The sequence below is a fragment of the Lampris incognitus genome, chromosome 3 (assembly GCF_029633865.1).
Source record: "Lampris incognitus isolate fLamInc1 chromosome 3, fLamInc1.hap2, whole genome shotgun sequence".
Classification (NCBI taxonomy): Eukaryota; Metazoa; Chordata; class Actinopteri; order Lampriformes; family Lampridae; genus Lampris; species Lampris incognitus.
The window spans coordinates 114786739-114809642 of record NC_079213.1 but is presented as its reverse complement, the minus strand read 5'-3'; the positions used below and the strand labels follow the sequence as shown (position 1 = coordinate 114809642).

Here is a 22904-nt window from a genome sequence, read left to right as displayed (position 1 = left end):
GTGTTGGTGGTGGTTGCTTGTTCTCTGGGCTTGTTACAAGATGCTGGCTGAGTGTTTGTACACAGACACGTATTGTTTATGTTGAGAAAGATTTCAAGTCTGTTTTTGTTACATTTTCTGGTTCAATAAAGACTTGCTTTACAATTCAGTTCTCTCTCTCTCTTCCTCTGAATTGACCTGGGGTTCTGTGATGGAAGATTAACTCTTTTTTTTTCATGTATTAATGTAAAGGAGTGACTTTGTTAATATTGTCAAAAGATGTGCCATTGTTACGTTTTGTTTTCCTGTTCATTAAAGACCTTTCTTTAAAATTCAAAAATTCTCTGTCTCTCTCTCCGTCTCTCTCTGTCTCGTGTCTCTATCTGTCTTTCTCTCTGTCTCGGTCTCTCTGTCTCTGTCTCTCTAACTGTCTCTGTCTTTCTCTCTGTCTCGGTCCCTCTGTCTCTTGTCTCTCTATCTGTCTCTGTCTGTCTCTCTGTCTCTCTCAGTCTCTCAAATTCAAACAGCTTTATTGGCATGATGTAAAGATGTGCATGTGGCCAAAGCACGGGTTTAAACATTGGAGAAGCTCAACATTAGTTGTAAAAAGATGTCACTGTCGAAGTTTGTTTCTTGTGAAATAAAGAACTGCTTTAAATTTCACATCCTATCTGCCTTTTCACTTCATCGTGCTGTCTCACTTTTGTCTTCCCTTTCCCACTTTGTCTCCCACTGTCTCTCTCTCTGAAAGGTTAGCTCCCTCTCCGTCTTTCATTCTGCATATCTATCTGCACTCCAACTGTCCTCCTGATCTCTCCTTCTTCTCCAAACAGGTAGAAAAAGAAAAGATGTTTTGGAGGAGAGCATCTGGTCCCTGTGCATGACAGCATGAAATGGCAGAAGTCTCTCCAATCTGTTCTGCTCAGGCACTGTGCAGAACAAAGGACCGTGTCCCCGTGCACTGGCGTGGAAGGGACAGGCGTGCACGGAGAGGCCCCTGGCGAAGCGGCCGTGGCCCATTTTACACCTGATTAGGAAACACATGCAGGGCCACTAGACATATGCTTCCCCAGTCACACCACCGTCCCCGGCGGACGGGAAACACATGGAATTAAAAGGGCAGAAAAGGCCAAGTCCTCTGTGGGAATCTCAGAGGGCGTGAGCAGGAATACCAGCATGGAATTACGGCAGGGAGGAATGGGGGAGATAAAAGAGGGATTCTGATCCCCCCCCCCTCTCTCAACTTATTTGACTGTTCAACTTTAGTTTCCACACCAGATGGCCTCACATCTCATCTTACCTCCTAAAAGCAGAAATTCACATCACAACTTGAACACCTCTGAACAGTAGAAGACAATAGGTCAGTGTGTGCGAGTCTTGTGGGCTACATCAGTGTTCAGAAACGTAGTTTCTACAGACCCACTTTTTAAAAATGACAAACCACTGCAACGAAGTTCATGACCGGCCTGATCTATAGAAGAGCGAATTTGTGCATAAATGAATGTTGCTGACCATTTTCCTGCCATTCCCCTTTCACCTCATGTCATCTTGAATAGCTAAACCAGCCATTTCAAAGAAATACACATCTGATAAATCTCAGCTTCGTTTTATGCATGTGTTATTGAAAACAGATACAGATGTTTAATACTTTATGAGAAAATAAGAGCGGATTGGTTAACAGGTTTGTTTTTTCCTGCTCATGCCTACCATCAGAACATGAAGGCATGTGTTTAAGTGCAGCTATTGCTATCAAACAGTCAATCAAGCCGTTAACCGCATCACGTCTACTCCACGTCAGATCTCATAAGGAGCATTTACTTATCCTGAATATTATCTCTTCAGGCTCACTCCAAATATGCAGTCGTGCATATTCATTTTATTTACACCTTGCTAATGTGATAGGAGGGCCTGCTTGCTGTTCAGCATTGCATTCCAGTCCGGTCCGGTGTAGAAGAGGGGAGCTCAACGAACTTATCCACCGCAGTGTTCAGTATCTTAGGTAAACCATACACACAAGATGTAGCGCCCCCCTGGGTATAATCTGTGGTACAAATTCTGTCAATAGCATTGTCCTGTTCTGTTCTAGCAGCTTCAGACAATCTGTCAACTTTTTCTTGTGACCACTGCCTGGATCTTGTCTCGGGGGCTCATGAGTATTCATGTCGCTGAGTAACGTCATAACTTAATCATGATAGTCTTTCTGGTTAAACACAACAGTGCATCTGCCTTTGTCTTCAGATGTACTCTTAGGCCGAAGGGCTCAGACATATATACCAAACTGGCTAGGGGCGACGAAGGCCGACTGCTGCGTCGCCTCATGTCGCCTGTTGCCTGGGCTAAAAAGTAGCACTTGAACACACCGCAAACACTACAGCCGACGGCCAACTAGCATGTACGTTCTGCACTGATTCACTAAGCTGAAAAGCCAATCAGTGATCTCTCTCACCAACGGGCTCCGCCCATTCAACATGCTGAATCGGCCGAAAAGCTGCCGACAGGGGTCCGACTAGTGCCGACGGTGTGGGACACACCACAAAAACTAGGGTCACAGATGCTCACTGACGGCCTGACATTGGCCGACAGCCCACCGTCGACCAGGTGCGTCAGGGCCCTAAGAGTACATCTGTCACCATCTTACAATGCTGTGATTGCAAAATTCCCAAATCCTCTGTGAATAGTACACATGGCCATTGAAACTGTAGTTAATGGTCACATCCTTGTGCACATCCTTGATAGGTTGGAACGCTGGTTTGAACGGGAGTCAAAGAGGCCATCTATGTGAAGAGGGAATGACCATTCCTAAACCGGGGGGTGGGGGGGGGGGGTTAAGAGTACATCTGTCACCATCTTACAATGCTGTGATTGCAAACATTCCTAAATCCTCTGTGAATAGTACACATGGCCATTGAAATTGTAGTTAATGGCCATGCTCATATTTGCATATGAAACTGGTCATTGGTTTTGGTTGCTATGTAGCTGTGTTGTTTAAAGGGTGGGACACCTGCAGTCAGTTGAGACTGAAGAGGTCACTTAGATAAGTGATGAAACGTATCTGTCAATAAACGTATCCATATTAACTGATTCAGCCTTCTTTGATTTTCTTACCTGGATTATTGAGCATGCTTAAAGACATTGGTCATCAATCATGACACCCAGGTTTCTGGCAGACTTTGTGGGCATGAGTTGGGTTGATCCGAGCTGGATATTGATCTGCTGTTGTATCGATGGACTGGCTGGGACGACAAGGAGCTCAGTCTTAGATAGGTTAAGCTGAAGGTGGCGTTCTTTCATCCATGCAGAGATGAAAGAGGTCATCAGGCAGGAATGATGGGAAGGGCTGGGATCGTCAGCATAGCAACGGTACGAGAAACCATGGGAGCGGATGATTGTAAAACAGATATTAGGGCGGGACCACACGTAGGAAGGGATGTAAATGATAAATGGTATGCATTTATATAGCACTTTTCTAGTCTACAGACCACTCAATGTGCTTTACAATGTATGCCTCACATTCACCCACACATTTATATACTGAAGGCGCAGGTTGCTAAGCAAGGTACAAACGTGCTCATCAGGAGCAGTTAGGGGTTCAGTGTCTTGCTCAAGAACACTTCAACACGCTCTCTGGAGGAGCTAGGGATCAAACCAGGAACGTTCCGATTACTAGATGACTCGCTCTATCTCCTGAGCCATGCGGTGATTTGAATGGATGGTGCAAAACATTTGATGATATTATTGGTTGGAATTTTGCTCACCCACCCACTCAGACTGGCTGACGCAATTGCAAAAACTTGCCTTTTTTGGAAGTTGGAATGATTTTGATGTAAACTAAATAAAAAATTAAATTTCCAGGATTTTTTTCTTTTGCCATAAATTGCTGAAGAGGTTCATAATATGACTGGGGAAATTAACTAACTGGGTAAAAAAAGTAAATTTTAATTTCACGTTTATCTTTAGTCTAAACGGTTTGAGGAGGAGCTCATTCACTAGTTGCCCCCGCCCTGCTACCTCTCACCTCTGACAGTGAGGCGTCCATGCAGAGGTCCATCCACTGCCACCAGATACACTGCTTCCAGGTTGTCGTTGTCCACAATCTGCAGCTCCTCCCATGTGATCGGTCGGGACTGACCCTCCAAAAGGTTAAGTCCTGCAGAGAGAGAAATAATGTATAGGTCAAACATGAATGAAAGCCACTTTATTTGACATTGTAGTCTTACAATGAATTGCTTTAATATTTTGCACATACTTTAGATTTCACTCATGGTTTTTGTTTTACTTTTTATTCATAGTTAATATATTTTTCTTAGTCAGGAGCAGCCTAGGGTTCTGGCTGGAACCAGCCCAAGTGCAACATGACCGTAGACTGTGTGTAATTTATATTTCTAGCCATTGAATAGGCCAGATTGATTTTTATAGCTGTTGTCTTGATTGTTCTTTGTCTGCATGTCCAATAGTTTTCTTATGTATTGCTACGTTTTTACTTCTGTATTAATTGTTGTTTTTTTGCCTGCCCACGGACTGCAGATGCAAATTAGCTGCCAGCTAACTCTGGTGCAATTGTAAAATTGTGCGTTGTCCCTGTCAAATAAACAATAAACGAAAACGAATTGTGTTCTTATAATGAATTTGTTCTCTGCATTTAACCCATCCTATTGTGTAGGAGCAGTGGGCAGCTGCAGCGCCCAGGGACCAACTCCAGTTCTTCTTTCCATTGCCTTGGTCAGGGGCAGAGACAGGAGTATTAACCCTAACACGCATGTGTTTTTTTCTTTCTTTTTTTTGATGGTGGGAGGAAACCGGAGCACCTGGAGGAAACCCATGCAGACACAGGGAGAACATGCAAACTCCACACAGAAAGGACCTGGGATGGCATGGGGATCGAACCCAGGACCTTCTTGCTGTGAGACAACAGTGCGAACCACTGTGCCACCATGCTGCCCATCATATTATTTATCCATCCAGATGTTAAAGCGAGCTTGACCTTGCTAACATACAGTATTTACAAGTGTTGAAAAATAACTGTGTCAGTCATGATGTTGTGATCACTTCATATACCCATGTTCCAGGAGACCCGGGGTGCGCTTGTTTCAGACGCCCTTATGGAAAAGTGGACCATGATGGGCGGGCTGGTGGCATAGGAAGCATCTATAGCTTGGAACGCCACCTAGCAGAGATAAATGAATGGAAGGTCATGAATAAAGTGGAATACATTTGTAAAAAACACTTTTTCCCAACCTACCTCTTATTTTGTCACTGTAATCATTGGATTTAAATACTTTTAAGAATTTCAAACAGAGATCAGGATATTTAATATCCTGATCTCTGTTCTGTTCTGTTCTCTGCGAAGGGAACACTGGAGCTCTGTTTTCCATGGCAAACAATATTTTACAGCCACCGGACACTCTTGCACTTCACTTGTATTCAATTGCTCAATGTAACACCTTCATGGCCTTTTTTAATGCCAAAATTGAAAATATTCATCAGCAATTGACCTCGTCAAACAATACTGCATACAGTTCATCTTATTCACCCTTCTATGTTCCCCTCTCTTCTTCACTATCTAGCTTTAAACTCCCAACTGTTGCTGAGATATCTGGTCTTATTCACAAATCCAAATTATCTACCTGTCAGTTAGACCCCCTTCTTACTCATTTAGTAAAAGTCTGTCTATCTTCTCTATCCTCTTTAATAACTGATATCATACATTCCTCCCTTACATCTGGTCTTCTTTCCTCATCTCTCAAAACAGCTACAAACACTCCAATACTCAAGAAACCTCGTGCAGACCCCAACAATTTGAATAATTTTTGCCTAATCTCAAATTTACCATTTCTTTCTAAAACACGGGAAAGAACAGTTGCACCTCAGGTACACGCTCACTTGACTAACAACAATCTGTTTGAACAATTCCAGTCTGATTTTCGCTCCAAGCACAGTACGGAGACAGCTTTGGGGAAAATCACTAATGACCTGCTGATGGCAGCTGACTCTGGGCTCTTAACCATACTTGTCCTTCTTGATCCGAGTGTGGCCTTTGATATCATCTCACATAACATCCTCCTAGAAAGATTAGCTTCCATTGGAATAACTGGCACCCCCCCCCCCCCTTGACTGGTTTAGATCATATTTCTCTGGCTGCACTGTTTGTCCAACTTAAAAATTTGAGATCACAGTCCTTTCCTGTTACTACCGGTATTCCCCATGGCTCTGTATTGGGACTCTTCCTATTTATTATTTACCTATTACCTCTTGGCCACATTTTCAAGAAATCTGGCATTCAATTTCACTGCTACGCAGATGACACCCAGCTTTATCTATCCACCAAGCCTACCTCCACTCTTCCGCCCACTTCCCTTTCTGACTCCTTACTAGAAATTAAATCCTGGTTTCATACCACTTCCTCAAACTTAATAGTGATAAAACTGAGGTCCTCCTAATAGGCACTAAATCTACTATTAACAATTCTGTAGTTCCTCCATCGCCTCAGGTTAAGAGTCTGGGTGTCATCCTGGACAGCACATTTTTTTGAAGCTCACATCAACAATGTTACTCGGTCTGCGTACTTCCACCTACGCAATATTAATTTTCTTCGGCTGTCACTTCCACCTAAAAGCATAGCCATACTCACTCACACCCTGGTTACAACCCGTATTGATTACTGAAATTCTATCCTCTTTGGTCTTCCCCTCAAGTGTCTTCATAAACTTCAATTGGTCCAGAATCCAGCTGCCCGTATCATTACCAGAACTCCTTCCATGGATCATATCACTCCTGTTCTTCAGCAACTCCACTGGCTCCCTGTTGAATACTGTATTGACTTTAAGCTCCTTCTTCTCACCTTTAAGGCCCTTAATAACCTAGCTCCTTCTTATCTTTCTGAATTCCTTCATATCCACATGCCGTCCCACACTCCAACTCACTACACCATCAGCCCACTTGACTACCCTGGGGACTAGAGCCTTAAGTCATTCTGCCCCCTGCCTATGGAACTCTCTCCCACAAGAAATTCCTAACATTGACTCTCTTTCAACCTTCAAATCCCATCTCAAAACACACCTTTTCAAACTGGCATATTCAGTCAGATACATGCTTCATTGAGTTTTGTGTAGATGATGATTTTATACTCAACTGTTGTATTAACTTTTTATTTTCTATTTACTGCTTTCTTTTGATTTTATGCTGTCTGATACAGTGCTGCATGTTTTTTTTACTGCATTCTGTAAGGTGTCCTTGCGTGCTCTGAAAGGCGCCCACAAATAAAATGTATTATCATTATTATTATGGCTCCATATTAAAATGTCACCTCATAAGTTGTCGCAATTGTAGGTGGACTCAAAAAGAAACCAGGTTCTCTTGTGAAAATATTGCTAACGAGCCTGTTACAGACAATACCCAATATCCATTGGACATTCATTGAAATAAAATATTTTCTGAAGAAATCAGATTTTATTCCAGTGAAAGAGAGAACAGAAGAGTACTGAAATGAAGAAAACAAGACTATTACAGACGACAGCAGCGGTGAAATTTAATGGCCGTTCATGCGTAAGAGAGTGGAATGCTGACGGGGAGTGGAATTTGCCAGGATACTGGCATATATGTCACTTTCAACTCGGTTTATCAGGAGGATGATTAAGATGCTGCGCAGCAGGATAGTTAGTCAAAATACTGTATATAAAAATTCGCAACAAGGCATTGCTGAATCATGACAAAACATCAAGCTGCTGCTGGCAACAGGCATGGGCGCAAGTCCATGAATACTGGGATGGCATCCAGCGCCTTACCTGTGCCCCCGTCCACAGGGTTTAGTGGTTGTGCGAGGAAGGGCATCCGACGTAAAAATTTGCCAAATCATTATGTGGCTTGACAAGACCATATCGGATTGGTCGAGGCTCCATACGGGAACAGTTGAGGCCCAGGTTAAAAACGGCTGCCATTGGTGCTGTGCCCTTACAGAGTAACGATGGAAACTATAAAATCCGCTGTGTCGACCCTTGAGAAACAGGGAATAAGCCAAAAGAAGAAGATTAAGCTGCCAAACAAGATATTCGTAGCCAGCCCTAAAGAAGCGTATAGTGGCTCCTTTGGCTCATTTCCAAGTCCAAACAATACAAACAATTATTGTTTCAATTTTGCCTGTTTATGAATGGACTCTGTGGTGAGCAATAAATAAGCAAAGGATCACTAAAGCACTGCCAACGTCTGGACTTTATGATGTGGTCGCATTACCATTTATGCAAACGAAATAACTCAGATCCTCACGACAAATATGGATGTGATACCATAGGCGGGAGGCTAAAAGCTAACCAGCTAGCTATATAGCTGCTAATGTTTAAAATATAAACAAAATAACCGTCCAATATTAGGATAAAAGATCTGTATCGTATCTGCTCCTGTTTCCACAGGACACAGCAAACCATACAGCTTCCCTTTCGGAGTTCATTATGTAACCTGCCAAATTAAAACTGTAAAACACCGGATGGTGCGGGATCGTGAGAATGACGGCTTCCACCTGGTTTGATTCTCAATGCTGGGGTCACCGATACATTGAGCACCATAATACGTCAAACGTGTTTATATCAAACAAAGTCTGATGACATCTGCCGGTCAATGAGGAAACAAAACTCTTTGCAGATGGAGGTGGATCCCTTTTCCTGCTCCCTGTCTGCATTTCAATCTAAGTCAATGGAACATGAAAGTGTTTGAAGCTGCTTGGCGTACCAGGTGGGTGAGGTTCATGAGTACAAATTCAGAAAATCAGTTTTGACCAGTCTGTAAGCTCCAGTACCTCGTAGTTCCTCCTGTGTGTGTGGCTGCTGTTGGGCGGCTGGAAGGCCACCTTCATCTCATGGAGGTCCGACCAGGTGAAGGAGTGGGTGGGCTTGGTGTGGTCATCTAGGTGGGTGATGTAGCCCTCAGCTGGGGGGACCGTCACATTGAAGACAAGCTTCTCCTGTGGGGTCTCCTGATCCTTTGCATCCAGGGTGGCGGTGGTGAGCGGGGTGAGGATGAACTGGTCGATCTCTAGGATAAAGGAAGCCATGAAGGCGGGGTGGGGGGGCTGGTTCTGCATGGCGCCCTGGATCAGAACCGGCAACCACACTGCCTCCGCCTGCCGGGTTGGAGAAAGAAGAAAAGTTAAATATGTATGCGTTAAAATTCATCTCAGTCATTCCGGTGCTAAGATTTCACAACTGAGTTGTTGGCATAGGTCTGAAAACGTTTCACATATGTTCTAGTTATGTCTCGGTTACATGACAAAAAGTAAAACAGCCTGCTTTATTTTAATATTTTCAACAATTTATTTGATATTTATATTTTGATATTTTCTTTTTAATTTGATATTTTCAATTTTTTTTACATTTTTTATATTATCCTTTTAATGAAAAGATCAATATAAATAAAATGTATTATTATTATTGTCACTATTATACAATTGGCTTCCTGTGTTCTGAACTGAAGACATGAGAACACATCAAGACTGAAGAAGTCAATTGGATGTGTGGTGAAATGTTTTTCAGACCTGTGTTAACGTTCCAGGTAGATATATTACAGTATGTCTTTGTGTGAAAGAAAAGGTGAAAGTTGTCATCACATATCACCACAAACAAACAGCTTTTTGAAGGCAATTAGTAAAGATGTACTGTACATACATTCAGTGTCATAATTATATCAGTCTGATCAGACTGCTTCTGTTATCCGGGACTGTGTGTTAGAGGGGAATAAGAGTGATGTCCTCAGCTCTGACCACATAAAGGATGTTAGAAATGACATTTATTATTTCATTTTAGTGAACTGCAGTTTGGGTCAGTTCTGTCTGTAGTTTACCAGCAGTCTGCAAAAAAAAAAAACAGTCTGCAGTCTGAAAACATGTGCATCATTTCAAAGCCTGCAGACTCTCCATTCAGCATCCTGTCACATAAACAGGATTTTCTAAATAGTCTAAGAAAAACATAAATGTGGAACAGCACATATTTCTCTGCCAACCCCAAACACCTTGCCTCATTTGAGACGCTCGTCACTGCTGAAGGCATCTACGACTCCTTGTCTGTTAGAGGCCTCTTTTTCAGTGGGAAAAGACTTCAATGCATCATCAACATGAACCTTCTCACATTGCTGCCAAAGTCGTCTTCTTCTTCCCTGGCTGCTCTCCTTGGACCGTAGATGGCGACAGGTGGGGAAGGGCTATTCCCAAAGACGTAGACATGCATTCCATAGTCCACAATATCACTGTTAAGGTTGTTGTTGCGATACCACAGGAACCGAAGAAAGTCTGTGGTCTCCTTTCACCATGAAACATGTGCTGGATATCAGTAGTGATGCTCACAGGCTCCTTTCTGAACCTCACGAGCACCCCTCTGAGGGTGTTGTTCATGTCAGGGCCTCTGAGGAGCACATCATTGAGTGAGACTCCCCGATACGCTACACTGGAGTCGAAGACAACATGGATCTTCCCCAGCTTCTTCGGATGGTAGACTCCAATTGGAAGGGAGATACCACGACTCTAATGGAGGAGCCGTCCATTGTTGAACATCTCCATGAATTTCAGGAAGTGTGCCTTCATCTGGGGATGCTTCTCTAGGGTCAGACGGAGTGAAATGAAATTATTGTAAGCACAGTCTCTGTTGTTTGGTAGCCTTTGCCTGGGTGTCTTAAAGGGCAACGGTGCAACTCAGCTGTTGGAGCTGTCTTGAGGGACCTCACTGTCCATGATGTGGAGGAACCTCTTGTCATCCACGGAGAGGGCGAGTTTGTGATCGCTGGAAGTGTGTTGGAAGATGAACTGACCCAGGTTCTCGTCTGGCGTAGACAGTGAAATGTCTGAGGAAATCACTGGAGAAGCTTGGTACATACAGATGTGACCACATCTTTCCTCGACTTGCATTTGACTGCTGCAGGGATGAAGATAGCTTGGATGACCATTCTCTAAGATTGTAGTCTTGAGAGTGCTCACCTCAGATGGCTTGTGAGCCCCCCTTAGAGAGACCTCTCATTCAAGGTCCAACTTCTGGGCAAATGGGGCATTGTGAGGCCCATTGATTTGTTTGCAGCTTGTATGTACTCTCTGGATGTCTCTGCCGAGCAACAGAAGTATGTCTGCTTGAGGATCAAGAGGTGGTATCTCATCCACAATCTTCCTCCGGTGACTGTGATAGTGAGCTGCATCAGGAGTTGGTATCTCTGAGCTCTCAGAGATACCTTAGCTACTATGTGTACAAATTCAACAAACGAAGAGAAAGGAGGAATGTTGACATTGTGGTTACACTTGTATTTGCACCCGAATGACATCCACCTTCCTGGAGATTATAAGGCAACTTCTCTGCGATGAACCCCCCTGGAGGTGTCCAAGTATGATATTCCAGGTAGGTAGTTGTCTAGCTTTGCTGCCTCAAGTTCCAGCAACAAGTCTCCACGTTCGTGTAGCTTTTGTGGATCTTTTTTTGTCATCTTTGGGAAATTCTCTAGTTCGATGAAGAGAGCTCGTTCAATGGCTTCAGGTGAGCCAAATGTCTCTTCCAGCCTCTCCCACACCATCCTAAGTCCAGCTGGTGGGTTTCTGATGTTGGCAGGCTTTAATCTGCGAACCTGTGCCGAAGACTCTCTGCCAAGCTATTTACTGAGAAGGTCAAGTTGTTCTACTGCAGTCTGATCTAATCCAGCGATGGTGTTCTGGAAGGATGGTTTCCAGGCCCAATAGTTCTCTGGATTATCGTCGAAGGTGGTTAGGCCTGTTGTCACGAGCTGGTTGCGAGCTAGACACTTGGCGAGGTCGTGAGTGGTGGAGGTTCTATCATACTGCAACTGATATGGGTTTCTGCTGAAGGTCCCATGCGTATGAGTGGGATATTGACATAAGTGTAAGGCTTTGTTCCTGCGTGGTCCATTGCATGCTCTTCGGGTTTGATGGGAAGGGCTCCATAACTATCAATAGGATGTCTAGCTTCCCGTTGCCATGTAATGTTGGGTGTGTGAAGTGATGGATTTGATTCTTTCATATCTTCTACAAAAGGCTGGGGTGTTAAATTCACACAGGCTTGACTCCATACATAATCCTCAGTGTGCTATAGGCGTTTTTGAGGTGAAAGAGGGATAGGATTTTTAACTGTAGAAACCTAGATCAGATTCAGTCAAACCAGTTTCCAACATTTCCGCTTCAGTCTGAGCAGCATCTCCTTCTTTTCTACCTGAAGGGCTTCAAGGGTAGCTCGGAGGCGAGCTTGTTCAACCTTTAATCTCCCGTTTCGCATAGGCTGCTTTGGCTTGGGCTGCAGCCCATGCTCTAGCGATAGCCAGACCGACCTTAGAACTGGTAGATGACCTACTTGAACGAGTATGTAGAGTGAGTCTCCTTGTTTTCTCCTTTAAGCTTATTTTCTATTTGCTCTCTGAAAGTTGGAACTGCTGTGGTTCCTTGCCATGATGAGATGGAGAGTGGCTTGATGACTGTTTGATGTTGGGATGAGTGATGCTCCACGATGTGTACAGCTGGTTGTGTTGCTGTCTTTTTACTGTACTGGCCTTGCTAGCAGTCCCTGCGTCTAGCTATCCAGTCAGCTTAAACATCTATTCAAATAATGCCAGGAGAACCAGGATTCCGTTTTTGAAGTTTATTCATTCATCTTCAGCCGCTTCTCTGGGGTCGGGTTGCTGTGGCAGCAAGCTAAGTAGGGCACTCCAGATGTCCCTCTCCCCGGCAACACCCTCCAGCTCCTCCTGGGGGATTTCTAAGGCATTCCCAGACCAGATTGGACATGTAGTCCCTCCAGCGAGTTCTGGGTCTACCCCGGGGTCTCCTCCCAGTTGGCCGTGCCCAGTAAACCACCAAAGGAAGGTGCCCAGGAGGCATCCAAATCTGATGCCCGAACCACCTCAACTGGCTCCTTTCAACACGAAGGATTAGTGGCTCTACTCCAAGCTCCCTCCGGATGTCTGAGCTCCTCACCCTATCTCTAAGGCTGAGCCCAGACACCCTATGGAGGAAACTCATTTCAGCTGCTTGTATCCGCGATCTCACCCTTTCGGTCACTACCCAAAGCTCATGACCATAGGTGAGGGTTGGAACGAGGACTGACTGGTAAATTGAGAGCTTTGCCTTCTGGCTCAGCTCCCTCTTCACCACAACGGTCCAGTACAACATCCGCATTACTGTTGATGCTGCACCAATCTGCATGTCAATCTGCCACTCCATCCTACCCTCACTTGTGAACAACACCCCGAGATACTTGAACTCCTTCACTTCAGGCAACAACTCATCCCCAACCCGGAGGGAGCAATCCACCCCTTTCCGGTGGAGAACCATGGCCTCAGACTTGGAGTTGCTGACTGTCACCCCAGCCATTTCACACTCAGCTAGAAACCACCCCAGTGCGTGCTGGAGATCACATTCTGATGAAGCCAACAAAACCACATTATCTGTGAAGAGCAGAGAAGCAATTCTGAGGTTCACAAAATGGACACACTCCTCACCTTGGCTGTGTCTGACACCCACCAAAAACGTGTTTGACTTTGCACCGAGAATGCGGACACAGCTCTCACTTTGGTTATACAAGGACCGGATGGCTTGAAGCAACTGCCCTGGTACCCCATACTCCCACAGTACCCCCCACAGAGTGTCCCAGGTTACACGGTCGTAAGCCTTCTCCAAGTCCACATTTTTTGAAGTTTACTTGAATATAATTGTAAAACTGTAACAAACACAAAATGACATGTCAGAATTACAGACTGACACGGGGATCGGCGGTTCGAATCCCTGTGTTACCTCCGGCATGGTCGGGTGTCCCTACAGACACAATTGGCCGTGTCTGCATGTGGGAGGCTGGATGTGAGCATGTGTCCTGGTCGCTGCACTAGCACCTCCTCCAGTTGGTTGGGGCACCTGTTCAGGGGGGAGGGGGAACAGTGTGATCCTCCCATGCGCTACTTCCCCCTGGTGAAACTCCTCACTGTCAGGTGAAAAGAAGCAGCTGGCGACTCCACATGTATCAGAGGAGGCATGTGGTAGTCTGCAGCCCTCCTCGGATCAGCAGAGGGGGTGGAGCAGAGACCGGGACAGCTCGGAAAAGTGAGGCAATTGGCCGGATACAATTGGGGAAAAAAAAAGAATTACAGATTGGTATTTACAGGTAAGCATAAAATAGCTTAGGTTAGGAAGCTAACAAATGTTAGCTTTGTTACGATCATGTCATTAACTAATCAACTGAACAATAAACCATAAACTCTCGAAATATGTTATTTTCCTACATCAATAAACTACTGATTAACAAATCTAGAGACAATTCATCTAAAACGTCTCCTAACGATGGATGGAACAAGATTGTGGAGACACCATCACATTGCTGCCACATGGCAATACTGACGCTGAATGAACACTACTTCCTCTTTATAGTAGGCTGCACTACTATTAACTGCCACCAGGTGGCTCTAACGAAACACACATCCAAGCTAACGCCGTGTTCCAGAACAGCTAATCTGTGGTAAGGCTAGTTTGTGGTAACAATAGAGTTTAGTTTCAGTAGTTTTAAAAAATAGTTTGTAGTAACAGTATTTTTACTAAGGGTTTTTGTGGTAACAGTAATTTGTAGTAAAGGTAGTTTGTAGTTACAATAGCTTTTAACAATATTGAAGTGACAGCAGTTTATGGTAACATTGCATTTTAGTTAGTTTTTTTGCACAATGGTAATTTTATTAACACTAAAATGTATTAACAGTAGTTTATATTAGTAGTGGTACCTTTACTAATCCTCTTACTTTCAATTCGTTTTTCCCCAATCAATTTTTAGCCTCATCCAAGATGTGTCACTGCTGTCTGTTACCCTTCTCATTTTGCTTTGAAAAATAAAGCTCTTTGGAAACACTTCATAAAATGAAAAGCAGAAGTATTTTCCTCCTGTTTCTTTGTCTTTTTACAGGCTGGTTGGTGATAGTTGTACCTCCATCAGGGATCTGGAGGTCTGCTCCCTCAGTTCAACCTGGATGGGGATGTAGTCGATCTCAGGCGAAGGAGGATTCAGATGTTGGTACTTGAGTGTAGCTCTGAGGAACTCCTGGCAGCTGGTTTTGAGGAGGCGGACCGCTTTGGTACGATGAAGACATGGCATGTTTCCCGGACATGGGACCACCGTCTCTCTGCCTGGAGGTGAGACAGGAAAAGACGGTGTCAATTTGAACCGAGAAACGTGAAGATGGAGTACCATCTTTAAATGTTGAGGGTGTCTACTCTTTATTTTCATGGGAGAAGGTGTAACTTCGTTTGTATTCAATGCTGTAGGAGTGACCGGTTGGTTGTTTTATCACCTTCAGTGTTTTCTACTGATGCTGACTTGTATGCTCATCCCTCAGTTTTACACATCGAGTGCTGATGAAACATTAACATGGAATGGTCAGAAATCATTAAAGTTACTTCACCAGTGGCATTTTCTTTTTTCACACCATCTTGCTCATGGCATCACAAGTGTTTTTAAAATATGGAAGCATGTATTGGAAATAACTTATTCCCCCAAATGGATATCAAGACGATCAAATGTATAAAATGCAGATGAGAGCTGAGAACATACTACGTGTACAGCGGATGTAAAATAAATCTATACACCCGTTGATGCATGCTCAATAATCCAGGTAAGAAACTCAGAGAAGGTTGAATCAGTTCATCTGGACACCACGTTGACTGCCAGATACGTTTCATCATCTCAGCGACCTCATCAGTCTCTGTCCTTCATGGTACGTCTAATGCCTTGCAGATTCTTTGCTACCCCTCTCCTGAGCGATACCGTTCAACAATGAGATCTCGCTTATGCTTTATAAGCTCTTTGTGGACCATGGCTTTTGCAGCTGGATGCAATCAAGAAAATGTCAGGAAAGTCCTACAGGGACACCTGAACTTTATTGGGGTTCATCAGTCACTTTAACTGATGGCGGCTGTATACTAACTACTATTTAACATGAGTCCGAATGCGACTGGTTCATTCCGAACACAAGCACATCCCCAATTATTAAAGGGTGTGCACACTTATGCAACCAGGCTATTGTTAAGTTTCGTATTTTACTTTTTTTCCCCAAAAATGTTTCTGATTGTTTTTTCATTTTATCTTTGTAGGTTGCAATTTAAAAAGTGGAAAAAGTTCTGACATGATTGATCTTGGTTTCGTATTTTTACATCATAAAAACCTGCCATTTTAACAGGGGTGTGTAGACTTTCTAGATCCACTGTATATATTACATACAATGATACGGGGATATCATTTACCCTTCCTCAGACCAGCATCTTCTTCAGTCACCAGCTGACCCAGGGAGGGAACGCTGGTGTCAGAGGTCAGCAGTCTGACGGTACATGCCACATCAGGCCGAGTTCTGATGCTCAGGACCGAGCTGTCGATGGCATTGGACAGGCCGTAGAACTGAGGAACCACCAGAGGAACTCTGCCCAGTTCTACCAGACTAGACTGAGGATCCACCACCTTCACCCTGAGTACCAACGTCTCCATCAGCGTGTCAGAGGCTGTGAACCTGAAAACACAAAACCATGTGAAAACCACACAAAATCATACAATAACACAGAAAACCACTCAAAACCACACAAAACACATTATAAACACACAAAACTGCGCAAAACCAGGGCGTCTGGGTGGCATGGTGGTCTATTCCGTTGCCTACCAACGCGGGGACCGCTGGTTCGAATCCCTGTGTTACCTCTGGCTTGGCTGGGCATCCCTACAGACACAATTGGCCGTGTCTGTGGGTGGGAAGCAGGATGTGGGTATGTGTCCTGGTCACTGCACTAGCGCCTCCTCTGGTTGGTCTGGGTTCTGTTCAGGGGGGAGGGGTGAAACTCCTCACTGTCAGGTGAAAAGAAGCAGCTGGTGACTCCACATGTATGGGAGGAGGCATGTGGTAGTCTGCAGCCCTCCCCAGATCAGCAGAGGGGGTGGAGCAGCAACCGGGACGGCTCGGAAGAGTGGGGTAATTGTGTTGCTGTAAAGCTCCTGAGGCACATGTGTAATTTGTGATGATGTGCTATACAAATAAAACTGACTTGACATAACATAAAACCACCCAAAGTCTTAAAACCAACACAAAAACAGGCAAATATACACAACAAAACTACACAATACCACAAACTGATGGTAAGCTCTTCCTAACATGCAGCGAACCACCTCTAGCGGATGGAATGTGAAAAACTGTCCAGATACACCACGTGCGATGTCTCAGCGCGAGGAGGGCACGAGATCTTTATTTTTTCTTCTCCATCTGCAAATGAGTAAGTGTCTAGTTATTTATTCATAAATAATGTACATTTCTTAAGTTTTAATCATTTCCTCAGCCGTTTCTACTGAACTACTACTACTACTTTCAGCTGCTTCCATTAGGGGGCGCCACAGCGGATCATCTGTTTCCATCTCTCCCTGTCCTCTGCATCTTCCTCTGTCACACCAGCCACCTGCATGCCCTCCCTCACCACATCCATAAACCTCCTCTTTGGCCTTCCTCTTCTCCTCTTCCCTGGCAGCTCCATATTCAGCATCCTTCTCCCAATATACCCAACTAGTAGGGGTGTTTGGTTTGGTATTATCAAAGTAGGTGGTCCTCTGGATGTACAGGTAATATTGTACTATTCAGACATTATATGTACAGGAGATACATGTACTGACCTGTAAACCCGGAGCAGGACCGTGTCCTCATCCAGCAGAGGACTGCCGTTATGAACATATCGCACTTCATTCTCCTGGAAATGGCAGTCAAACACCTACAGAACAGAACAGATCAGACCGGCTGTAGTGCATTATGTTTAACGAGCAATACATTTATTATAATAATAATCATTACATTCAGTCATTAGATTTTAAAATTTCTAACAAGCTGAAATCTGTGATATTTCTCCCTTTGTAAATGTTCATGTTCCCCATGTGTATGATGTAGTCAGGCTCCATAACACCACCAGTCATCTTCAACATGGTTGGAGACACTCTCCGCTGTCTGTACACCACTGCTGAGATGTTTTGACCAGGTAGGATGAACACCGGTGCAGCAGCAAACACGTACGTGTTGGGAAAATCCAAGAAAGTTGAATCAGTTCATCTGGACACATTAAACGTTGTGTCCAGATGAACTGATTCAACTTTCTGGGGTTTCTGTACCTGGATTATTGACCATGCATCAAGACATGTTGGAGAAACGACTGAGATGTGATGCTGATGTGTCCATGACAACCAGTATGACTGTACAACAGTGTCCCCATATAGTGTGATGTAGTGTGTAATACATCAGACTGTCTGTGTTAGCTGTGGTCCCAGAATAAATTTTTACAAGGGTGGAACTGTTTACTGCTGAGCTGACGGCACACCAGCCACAATGGCTGCTACACCTGGTTTGTAGTCCTGCTACACCTGGTTTGTAGTCCCAGAACATCAGAGTCAACAGGTCTGTTTCTCTCTGCCTCCTACATCCACCTATATCACAACACCGGTCTACTGGAAGACCGTCTGTCTGTCCAACACCACCACATCACCTCCACCTATCACATGGAGGAAATAAACATTTATTGGGGCAGTCACTGGGCGGCAGGTGTCTCCTCGCCTGCCGCCCAGTGACTGCTGGGATAGGCTCCAGCATCCCTGCGACTCTGAGAGCAGGCTAAGTGGTTTGGATAATGGATGGATGGAGAAAAATCACAAATTTCAGATTTAACATGAATGTATATTTGTCAAACTGGCTTTTGTGAAATTTGATATACTTAGCATTTACCAGTGAGTCGAACTGTTGCTACAGCTAGCTTAGACTGATACCATTATGTAGCACTGAAAAAAAGATCTTAAATCACCTCATCCTCAGAAGATAAGTAATATACACCATTTACTAAATCAGATGATCTCATTAACTAGTTTGTTGATTTCATTAAATAGTAGTGTTGATTACATTCACCTCATTTATGGCTGGGTGAAACAAATATCTGCTTAGGACTTACACTTTATGGACCTGGATTTACCACCTTTTTAATGTACAGATGGGTGACAGATTAAAGGACAAACCAACATAAAGTGTCTTAGTAAGGTGTTGGGCCACAACAAGACTCCAGAACATCTTCAGTGCTCTTCATCACAGATGCTACCAGAACATCTTCAGTGCACCTCATCATAGATGCTACCAGAACATCTTCAGTGTTCCTCATCACAGATGCTACCAGAACATCTTCAATGCTCATCATAGATGCTACCAGAACATCTTCAGTGCTCCACATCATAGATGCTACCAGAACATTTTCAGTGCTCCACATCATAGATGCTACCAGAACCTCTTCAGTGTGCTCCTCATCATAGATGTTACCAGAACATCTTCAGTGTTCCTCATCATAGATGCTACCAGAACATCTTCAGTGTGCTCCTCATCATAGATGTTACCAGAACATTTTCAGTGCTCCTCATCATAGATGTTACCAGAACATCTTCAGTGCTCCTCATCATAGATGCTACCAGAACATCTTCAGTGCTCCTCATCACAGATGCTACAAGTCTCTGAACTCTACTGGAGGGACGGACACCATTCTTCCAAAACATATTCCCTCATCTGGTGTTTTGATGGGGGTGGTGAAATGCGCTGTCTAAGATATCGGTCCAACATCTCCCATAGGTGTTCAGTTGGGTTGAGATGTGGTGACTATGAAGGCCACAGTATAGGATTTATATCATGTTCATCTTCATCCTCGGTGACCCCTCGTGCCCTGTGGATGGGGCATCGTCATGCTGAAGAGACCACTCCCATCAGGATGGAGATGTTTCATCATAGGATAAAGGTGATCACGCAGAATAACTTTGTATTGATCTGCAGTGACCCTTCCCCTCTAAGGGGGCAAGTAGACCCAAACCATGCCAGGAACATGCCCCCCCCCCACAGCATAACAGAGCCCCCGGACCGCCTCACTGTACGGGTCAAGCATTCAGGCTTTTCCTTTGATTTGTTACCCATCTGTAGATATACAAGTTACAAGTAACGTACGTAAGTGGTAAAAATAATGAATTTATTTATTCATAAGTAATATAAGTATGTATAGGTTACAGAAGCACTGGCAATACACTAATAAACTGTGAGGAGTGTCTACGTTCATGTATACTTAATTTAATTATCTATGCTATTCAGGCATGTTAGTGCAGTTGGTTTTTGTGTATCTCTGTTTGTTCCTCGTGCCTCTGCCTGTTTAAAGAGGAATACCAGTCGCTCGCTCTCCTCACCTGTGGGGAGAGTTTCCCTACTCTCTGAGTCACCGGTTCATTCAGCATCACCTCCACCTTACAGTTCTCCTCCTGCACCTCCCTGAACCTCAGCTCCCTCTGGGTCAGCGACACAGAGCGCCCCCTGCCCACCTCCACGCCCGAGTTCATGACAACCACACTCTCGCCATGGGCAGACGGCACGACAGGTGCCACCAATGCTGTCAGCAACATCCAGGAAAACGCAACGCAGGCTGCCATTTTAGCACCGTGCTGTCCTCTAGGTTCACACATGTGGGTGAAAAGTGTCGTTTTTAAATGACAGTACGTCTTCCATTCATTCAGTCCACGTCCTTCCCACTCCCTTCCGACAGTCAACCTGCACAGAAGATCACAAGGAAGTTTTGACAGTCAGAACAAACACTGCAGACCCTCCTGAGACACAGAACATTTCACCAGACCTGAGACGCAGAACCGTGGTATTGAAGCATAAAGAATCCCAATATGGAGTCCGTCTGTTGACTGTAAGGAGACTTCCTGCAGAGAAACATTCTCACCCTCCATTTCACCTTCAACTGAGTCCCACTGTGGGAGACAGGGTTAATCTGCCTGACCCCAAGGAGGTGCTGGAAACCGTGTGTGTGAGAGTGAGAGTGAGAGTGAGAGAGAGAGAGAGAGTGAGTGAGTGAGAGAGAATGAGTGTGTGAGAGAGTGTTACTGTAGAAACAATCTACTCCCATGGTCCGTGGCCTGTTGTTGAAGCTATTTGATGTAGCAAAACCTGTTAACAGCTGGTCTTGATGCATGCTCAATAATCCAGGTAAGGAAATCCCAGAGAACTAAATCAGGTCATCTGGACACAACGTGTACTGAGAGAATCGTTTCATCATCATCTAAGTGACCTCTTCAGCCTCACCTGACTGCAGGTATCCCACCCTTTACAGCGGCATAACCATCCAAACCAACCACCAGTTTCATATGCAAATTACTGTGACGTTCAATGGCCATATGTGCTATTCACAGAGGATGAAGGACAGTTGCAAACTTTTCAAGTTTCTGTGATTTTCTTACCTGGATTATTGAACACGTGTAACCTCCTTGTTCTGGCTATGCGCTGTAGAACCCACAGCAGTCTTCTGAATTCAGGGTAGCTGCTGCATCCCAACTCAACCCTGGCAAAAACAAAATGAACAAACAGATGTTGTGGTCGTATCGCGTCAGCTCAGCTCCAGCCCACCTCTGTCGCCATCATGTGAAGAAGGGCTGTTTTTCTACTGTGGATATATAAACACACCGTGTAAATAAAACACAATAACAACAACAAGCTGTCAGCCCGCCGTTGAGGAGCAAGCTCAAGGAACGCGTCCGATTGGCTAAAGTATCGCTCAGCCAATCGGATTCCCCCTTGTGCATGTATTTCTGACACTAACAAATCAAATCAAACCAAGTAATAAACTAAAGTAGAGACTTCCGATACCACAGCTTTGGCCATCTGCCGATACCGATATCAATGCGATATTTTGTTTTACTCTTGTACTCCTCCTCCTCCTCCTCCTCCTACTACTACTACTACTACTTTCAGTTGCTCCCGTTAGGGGTCGCCACAGCGGATCATCCGTTTCCCTCTCTTCCTGTCTCTGTCTCTTCCTTACTTTGCTTATATACTTCCCCAGTATATAGTCCACAACAACAGTTGTTTATGAAAGACTGCCACCTTTTATTCGAACATCACAAAAACAAAAGCAGGTACTGCAGTACTTAACGTGAACAGGTTTACAGTCAAAACCATCAGCATTGCAAAAAACCCTATACAAAACCATCACTTACCATGTGCAGCTATGTGCAAATGGCAGTGTAAAACACAACTAAAGAAGACTGCGCTGTCATAGTATTACGGTTAATACGGTAATGTGCACGACAGTGACGGAAAGTGTGAGACGTGGCTGTACATGAAAGGGATTTTACGACAGTAGACTGGCTGCGTGGAGGTCGTGTCGCATCCATGTGAGCTGACCTGTTAGCTGCATAAAGTGGACACTTCACCTGCTCCGTTTGACTGGACAGTGCCAGTGGCATCCACAAGCTCATCTGTCCTGCAGGGCAGGACACCCTGGCTAATCTTCTTTACTTCGAGCCCAACGTTTTCTTGGGCAGAGTCAGGGACTCCCACTAGCCTTAAGTTCCTCCTTCTCGAGTAGGATTCTAGGTCATCCATTCTCTTTCGCATAAACCTGACAGGCTGCTCCACCATATCAACACGCTGCTCAAGCTTAGAGATCTTCGTGGTGCAGCCTGAAGGGCAGCACCCACACCATCTACCTTGCTGCTCAGGTCGGAGATGTTGCCCTCCGCCATGTCGGATCTGTTCTTGATAAGCTTCGTTAAGTTGGCAAGTTGAGAGTTGAGGACATCACTGACCAGGGGCGACCTGACAGGATCGTATGCTTTTTTCTCCACCGCCGAGGATTTCCTTGGTGTAGCCGGCAGACGGGAACTCCACCTCCGTTATGCAGCGGACCACCAGACCCCCTCCGTCTTGTGCACGGTCACGGCCACCGCTAGCTAGCTAGCTAGCGCACACGCTAAGCTAGCTTTCTTGTCTTCACTTGAAAGAGACGAGCTCACACGTTTTTTTCCCGTTTCAGGGTAAAATCTTTGCGCGCTGAGTGAAGAGTCTCAGCTGAACGATAAACGGGTTGATAAACTTGACGAATGGCGCCAGCAGTCTTC

General features: G+C 44.7%; 1 protein-coding gene across 1 annotated transcript in view; it reads right to left on the bottom strand.

The window, feature by feature from the left end:
* Positions 1-20408, bottom strand: part of frem1b (Fras1 related extracellular matrix 1b) — a 133846-nt gene extending 113438 nt beyond the window's left edge. The window contains exons 1-7 of the mRNA XM_056276936.1: positions 20196-20408; positions 17622-17716; positions 16220-16479; positions 14907-15106; positions 8765-9088; positions 5035-5143; positions 3995-4126 (exon numbers count right to left, since the gene is read on the bottom strand). Of these exons, the coding sequence (XP_056132911.1) occupies positions 3995-4126; positions 5035-5143; positions 8765-9088; positions 14907-15106; positions 16220-16479; positions 17622-17716; positions 20196-20408 (1333 nt within the window). The remainder of the gene's footprint in view (positions 1-3994; positions 4127-5034; positions 5144-8764; positions 9089-14906; positions 15107-16219; positions 16480-17621; positions 17717-20195) is intronic.
* Between the last annotated feature and the right edge of the window lie 2496 nt (positions 20409-22904).